The sequence below is a fragment of the Agelaius tricolor genome, unplaced genomic scaffold (assembly GCF_023055355.1).
Source record: "Agelaius tricolor isolate 1412-34295 unplaced genomic scaffold, bAgeTri1.0.p SCAF_207, whole genome shotgun sequence".
NCBI classification, from domain to species: domain Eukaryota; kingdom Metazoa; phylum Chordata; class Aves; order Passeriformes; family Icteridae; genus Agelaius; species Agelaius tricolor.
The window spans coordinates 1-7163 of record NW_027269467.1 but is presented as its reverse complement, the minus strand read 5'-3'; the positions used below and the strand labels follow the sequence as shown (position 1 = coordinate 7163).

Here is a 7163-nt window from a genome sequence, read left to right as displayed (position 1 = left end):
TGTCCCCGTCCCTGTCCCCCCCTGTCCCGTCCCCTCCCCCCATTCCCTTTCCCCCGATCCGGCGCTCCCGGGAGCGATTTTGGGCTCGGGGGGGGCAATTTTGGGGCATCTTGCGCAAGGTCCCGTTCCCCGTCCCCTCCCCGTGCCCGGGGTACTGGGACAAAGGGGGGGGGGGGTCCCCATCCCATCCTGGGGGCGGGGGGGACACCCCACCTTGACCCCCCCACACCCACCCTGGAAATCCTTCCCCAAAATTGTCCCAGAGCGTCCCCGCCCCCGGGACCCCCCCGGGACCCCCCCGGGACCCCCAGGAGGGGGAGATCCCCACCCCCCCCTCCCCAAATTCCTCCTCCTTTCCCCCCCCCCCCCCCCGCGCCGGGAGCTGACTCCGCTCGGAGCCGCCGGATTTGGGGCGGAAAAAGTGGAAATGGGAATTTCTGTGTCACCGCCGCCTCCGCTGCCGCCACCCCCCGCTCCCGCCCGCCTTTTGGGGCACAAAAATCTCCTTTTTATCCCTTTTTATCCCTTTTTATCCTTTCCCCCCTTTCCCAGGGGTTCGCCCCGCTGGGTCCGGCTCGGGGCGGGGGGCGGGGGGGGCCTGGAATGTTCTGGAATTGTGGAAATTCCGGGATCGCAGCTGCGGGGCGGGATCGGGATCGGGATCGCCACCCCCGCCCCGATCCCAACATCTGCTGCGGGCCCGGCCTCTCCCTGCCTGATCCCGCTGCATTTCCCCCAAAATCCCACCCAGATCCAGGCGGGATTTTTCCCTTTTTTTCCCCCCATTTTTTCCCTATTTTCCCTATTTTCTTTCCTCCTTTTCCCCCTTTTTTTTCCCCTTTTTTTTCCTTATTTTTCCCTATTTTTTTCCTTTTTTCTCCCTTTTTTTCCCTATTTTTTCTTATTATTTTTCCTAGTTTTCCTATTTTTTTCCAACTTTTTCCTAACTTTCTCCTAACTTCTTCCAACTTCCTCCAACTTCTTCCAGCTTCTTCCAACTTTTTCCTAACTTCTTCCAACTTCCAATTTCTTCCAATTTCTTCCAACTCCTTCTGATTTTTCCTGTTTTTCCTTATTTTTCCCTTTTTTTCCCAGCTCTGCCCCCTCTCCCTGCATGTCCCGGGCCTGGCCCGGAGTTTTTCCTGCCGGGGCGGATCCGGGCGGGGGTTGGAAAATCGGGATCGCCGTCCCCGCCTGGGAAAAAACAGGCGGCTCCCGCTTTTCCACCCATTTTTTAATGGCGATTTTTGTTTTCCCTCTCTCCCCTGGGCCGGGAATTCCCTGGGCAGGGAGGCTCTGGAATGTTCCGGGGCCATCCCAAATCTCTGTCACCTTTGTTGTCCCCAAATCCCCAAGGGGATTCTGCCCCTGGCACTTTTGGGGGGATTTCTGGGGGTTTTGGGTTCACCCGAGGGGGTTTTGGTGGTTTCTCACGGATTTTGGGGCTGCTGGGATCCCCCAAAAAGAGGCCCGAGGCAGGAATTTGTGGGGAAAACAGGGAACACCCCAAAACTCAACATTTCACCCCAAAAAAGAGAAGGGGGGGGAGCGGCCCCAAATCCGCTCCTGCTGCTCCAGCAGGAAAATCCCGGATTTGACCCCAAAATGCCCCATTGGACCATGGGGGTGACCCCAAATGAGGATTTGGGGATATGGGGACACGGGGATTTGGGGATATGGGGACATGGGGATTTGGGGACACAGGGACACAGGGATTTGGGCACATGGGGACACGGGGATTTGGGGACATGGGGACACAAGGACGTGGGGACGTGGGGACACAGGGTTATGGGGACATGGAGATTTGGGGTTATGGGGACACGGAGATTTGGGGACATGGGGACATAGGGATTTGGGGTCATGGGGACACGGGGATATGGAGACCTGGTGACACAGGGATTTGGGGACACGGGAACACAGGCACAGCCAGCACACGCGTGTGGCGGCTCCCTGTGCCGTGTCCCTGTCCCCACATGTCCCCAGAATGTCCAGCCACACTCACACTCCCCCCAGTGTCCCCCTGTGTCCCCCTCGGGCTGGCCCCATTCCCGCCCCCCGTGTCCCCTCATGTCCCCGCCGTGTCCCCCCCCCGGCCTGGCCCCATTCCCGCCCCCCGGGTTCTCCAGCGCCTTTTTGGGAAGCGCCGGTGCCGGGGCCCCCCCGCGCCCCCCCCCCCGCGCCCGCCCGGGCTCCGGGCCAGCCCCGACCCCCCCGCGCCCCCCGGGGCCAGAGAGGGAACACGGAGGGGACACCAGGAGGACACGGAGGGGACACCGGGGGGACACCGCGGGGACACCGCGGGGACACCGCGGCACCGGCTGCTCCGGGGGGGTGGCGGCGCCCCGGGGCCCCCCAGGAGCGGCCGGGGGGGGCGCGGGGGGTGACGTGGCCCCGCCGCCGGCCGGGCTAAATACGGGGCTATATACGGGGCTATATACGGGGCTATATACGGGGCTGTACACGGGGCTAAATACGGGGCTGAGCCGGCCGTGAGTCAGGCCCGGCCCCCCCGGGCCCCCCCGGTGACTCAGGGGAGCGTCGGGACCGCGACGGGCACGGGGGGGGCCCACGGCGGGGAGGGGGCACTGGGGACACCCCTGGGGATGGGGGCTGTGGTTGTACCCCCCAAATGGGGCTGGGGGCACTGGGGAAAATGGGGACGCCCCCCAGGGGTGGGGGCTGTGGGTGTCCCCCCCAAAATGGGGCTGGGGGCAGCCCCTAGGGGTGGATGGGGGGTCTGGGGGATGTCTCTGGGATGGGACCCTGGGGTGACCCTGGGGTGGGGGGACAATGGGGGGGCAGAGCAGGAGGGGATTTGGAGCTTTGGGAATTTGGGAATTTAGGAATTTAGGGACATGGGAGTGTGGGAACTTGGGGATGTGGGGATTTGGGGATGTGGGGAGTTGGGGATTTGGGGAGTTGGGGATTTGGGAATTTGGGGATTTAGGGACGTGGGGATGTAGGAATTTGGGGATGTGGGGAGTTGGGGATTTGGGAATTTGGGGGTTTAAGAACACGGGGGTGTGGGAATTTGGGGATGTGGGGATCTCAGGATTTAGGGATTCGGGAATTCGGTAATTTGGTGATGTGGGAATTTGGGCACGTGGGGACACAGGGATGTGAGAGTGACGAACCTGGGGACAGGGGGACAGAGCCGGGCCACGCGCCGGGCCGCGGTCACGGTGTCACTGCACGGTGTCACCACGCGCGGCCCGGGTGTCACCACACCCAGTTCTGGTGCCACCACCCTGCGCGTGCCCGGGGCCGGTGCGGGGCAGGAAAGGCCCCGGCGCCAGCTCATTGTTCCCCCCCCGCACCCCCTCCGCGCCCGCCACTTCCCCCCCGGGCACGGAAACGTCCCCATTGTCCCCAGAGGGGCACAGCGGGCACACGGGACAGCGGCGACGCGCGGGGACACGCGGGGACACGCGGGGACAAACCCGCCCCCCGCGCCACCCCCCGGGCACGGCCGCTGCTGCCCTGGGGGATCCCTGGGGGTGTCCCTGGGGTGTCCCTGGGGGTGTCCCTGGGGGAGTCCCCGGGTGTCCCCACGGTCCCCTGGGTGTCCCCTCCGAGCCCCCCCGAGCCCCCCGAGCCCGGCCCAGCTGCGCGGCCGCCGTTGCATCAGCGGCGCTGGAATGCGGCGGCTGCCGGGCGAGGCCCCCGACCCCGGCCCCTGCGCGCCCCCTCTGCACGCCCCCGGCCTCCCCTTGCACGCCCCCTTTGCACGCCCCCTTTGCACGCTCCCGTCCGTCCCCTTGCACGCCCCCGTGCACACGCGGCCACGCGCCCCGCACGGGGCCGGGGGTGTCCCCGCGTGTCCCCCCCTGTCCCCCCGTGTCCCCTCCTTTGCACCAGCACCGGGGGGGGCCGCACACGCGTGCGGTGGGGAGGGGGCACCGCCCCGCCCCTCCCGTGTCCCCCCCTTGTCCCCCCGGGGGGGGGGGGGTTCCTACTGTCCCCTCATGTGTCCCCAAGGCGGTGCCAGCGCCGTGTCCCCCCCCCCGGTGGGGCTCCTGTCTCCTCCCCGTGTCCCCCCCCCCACGGGCGTTCTCTCCCCCCCTCCCGTGTCCCCCCAGGGGGGTCCCACCCCTCCGTGGGAACGGCTCCAGCCCCGGCCCCGTTTCCGCTCTTCCCTTCCAGGAAGCGGCGCCGGGATCCGGCCCCCCCCGTCCCCCGCGGTGTCCCCTTCCTCCCTCCATGTCCCCTTCCTCCCTCCGTGTCCCCTTCCTCCCTCTGTATCCCCTTCTCCCCTCCGTGTCCCCTTCCCTCTCAGTGTCCCCCCCCGTCCCCTGCGGTGTCCCCTTCCTCCCTCCATGTCCCCTTCCTCTCTCCGTGTCCCCTTCCCTCTCAGTGTCCCCTTCCTCCCTCCATGTCCCCTTCCTCCCTCCGTGTCCCCTTCCTCTCCCAGTGTCCCCCCATGTCCCCTTCCTCCCTCCGTGTCCCCCCCCCATGTCCCCCTCCTCCGGCCATGTCCCCTCCTCCCTCAGTGTCCCCGGCCCTGCCACCCCCTGGCCTGGCCCTCTCCTGTCCCCTGTGTCCTGTCCTGCAGTGTCACCCATGTCCCCCCATGTCCCCTGTGCCTGTCCCGCTCGTGTCCCCACACGGTGTCCTGTGTGCCAGTGTCCCCAAACGTCCCAGTACCCGCAGTGTCCCCATACCCCAGTGTCCCTGAGTCCCTGGCCTTCACGTCCCGCTGTCCCAAGGTGTCCCAGTGTCCCTGTCCCTCATGTCCCAGTGTCCCTCATGTCCCTCATGTCCCAGTGTCCCTGTCCCTCATGTCCCTCATGTCCCTCATGTCCCTCACGTCCCACTGTCCCAGGGTCCCCGTGCCTTTCAGGTGTCCCCGTCCCTGCTGTCCCATTGCCCCCAGGGTGTCCCTCGGGCGTCCTTCAGGTGTCCCCATCCCTGATGTCCCCATGGCCCCGGGCTGTCCCGGTGTCCTTGGTGTGTCCCGCTGTCCCCGGGCTGTCCCCGTCCCTTCTGTCCCCGCTCCCCCCGGGCTCCCCGGGGCCGCCGCCGGTGCCGGTGCCGGTGCCGGTGCCCGGCGGGGCTCAGGCTCCTCCCCGGTGAGTCACGGCGGGGCGGGGCGGCCCCGGGCCCCCCCCGGGCACTTTCCGAGGGGACTCGGGAGCGGGAGCAGCGCCGAGCCCGGGCAGCCCCGACCGCCATGGCCCCGGCCCCGGCCCCCCCGCGCCGCCCCCGGCCCCGGCGCCGCTGCCGGCCCCGGATGGCGCTGCCGGTGCCGCTGCCGGTGCCGCTGCTGCTGCCGCTGCTGCTGCCGCCGGTCGCCGCCTTCAACCTGGAGGCGTCGCGGCCCGTGGTGTTCCGCGGGGCCCCCGGCTCCTTCTTCGGCTTCGCGCTGGACTTTTACCTGCCCGAGCCCCGCAGGTACCGGGAACCGAGCCGGGAACCGAGTCGGGGACCGGGCCGGGAGCGGCACCGCCGGCCGCGAACCGCGCCGGGAACCGGGACCGCCCACGGGGAACCGGGACGGGACGGGACGGGGCGGGGGCGGCGGCGGCGCCGGGGCGGGAGCGGCCGCGGGGAGCGGGGAGGGCGGCGGGACGGGAACGGCGGGACCGAGGGACGGAGGGACCGAGGGACGGGACCGGGAGAGGGACGGGAACCGGGCACCGGGAGCGGGAGCGGCCGGCGGGGAGCGGGAGCGGCCCGGTGGGACGGGGAGCGGCCGCGGAGCGGGGCGGGGCGAGGAGGGCCGGCCCCGGAGCGGGATAACGGGAACGGGACAGCGGGACCGGGAATGGGAAGGGCCACCGGGAACGGGCGGGGGCGGCGGGAACGGGAACGGGAAGTGCGAACCGGGACCGAAAGCGTGAACAGAGAGCGGGACGGGGGAGAGGGAGCCGGAGCCGGGGAGCGGGGCGGGAACGGGGACCGGGCCGGGGCAGCGGGGACTGGAACGGGACACCGGGAATCGGAACCGGGAATGGGAGGCAGGAAGCGGGGCCGGGGAACGGGAACCGGGAGGGTCCGGCCCGTCCGGGGGTCCCAGCGGGGCCGAGCCCCGGTCCCCCCGTGTCCCCCCCGTGTCCCCCCCGCGCCGGCCCCGCCGGGGGTCCCGGGGCCCCCCTGCCCCGGGCCCGGAGCGTTTCCTGTAACCGGAGCCGGGAGCTGCCCCCGGGGGGCTCGGGGGGGGGCTCGGGGGGTCCCGAACATCTGGGGGAGGACCCGAACATCTGGGGGGGGACCCACGCACGGCCTTGCCGCCCCCCCACCCCCACGTGTGACCCACGGGGGACCCGGGGCGAAGCGGGAGGGGTCTCGCAGCCCTGGAGGGGGCCGGGAGCGGCCCTGGGACCCCCCCGTGCCCCGCGGGTGACACAAGCGCGGTGTCCCCGCCGTGTCACCACCCCCCCGTGTCCCCCCCCAGTGTCAGCATCCTGGTGGGGGCCCCCAAGGCCAACACGAGCCAGCCCAACGTCACCCAGGGGGGGGCCGTGTTCCACTGCCCCTGGCCCCCCGAGGGCAGCGGCTGCGCCCCCATCGACTTCGACCACATCGGTGAGGGGACACCGGGGGGACACCGGGGGGACACGGGGGGGAACTGGGGACACAGGGACACGGGGGGACATGGCAGGGGACAGGGATGGGGGGGGGAACGGGGCACACCTGGAATGGGGACATGTGGGGGGGACAGGACCCACAGGAACAGGGACACAGGGGGGGACAAACCCCCCCAGGAACGGGGACAGGGACAGGGTCAGGAGCCCCAGGAATGGGGACAGGGACCAGGACAAACCGCCCAGGAACAGGAACAGGGACAAACCCCCAGGAACGTGGACAGGAACAGGGACAAACCGCCCAGGACATGGGGACTGGGACAGGGACAAACCCCCCAGGAACAGGAACGGGGACAGGGAGAAACCCCCCAGGGCATGGGGACAGGAACAGGGAGAAACCCCCAGGAACGGGGACAGAACCAGGCCATGGGCAGGGGACAGGAATGGGGACAAAGAGGGGGGCCAGACCCCCCCTCCAGACATTTGGGGACAGGGTTGGGGACACCCCCAGGGGACGGGGCCACAGCGGTGGCGCCCAGCGGCCCCCAGGACCCCCCAGGGCAGCTCGGTGTCACCGCCCCCTGTCCCTGTCCCTGTCCCTGTCCCCACCCCCCAATGGCCTTGGCTCCGTTAATGATC

The 7163-nt window shown here is 69.4% G+C and overlaps 1 protein-coding gene across 1 annotated transcript; it reads left to right on the top strand.

The window, feature by feature from the left end:
- Positions 1–2918: 2918 nt before the first annotated feature.
- Positions 2919–6525, top strand: LOC139587225 (integrin alpha-5-like; the record flags this gene model as incomplete). Its single annotated transcript, XM_071421280.1, has 2 exons — positions 2919–5391; positions 6395–6525. Coding segments are annotated over exons 1-2 (352 nt in total), but the record flags the coding sequence as incomplete, so codon positions are not given.
- Between the last annotated feature and the right edge of the window lie 638 nt (positions 6526–7163).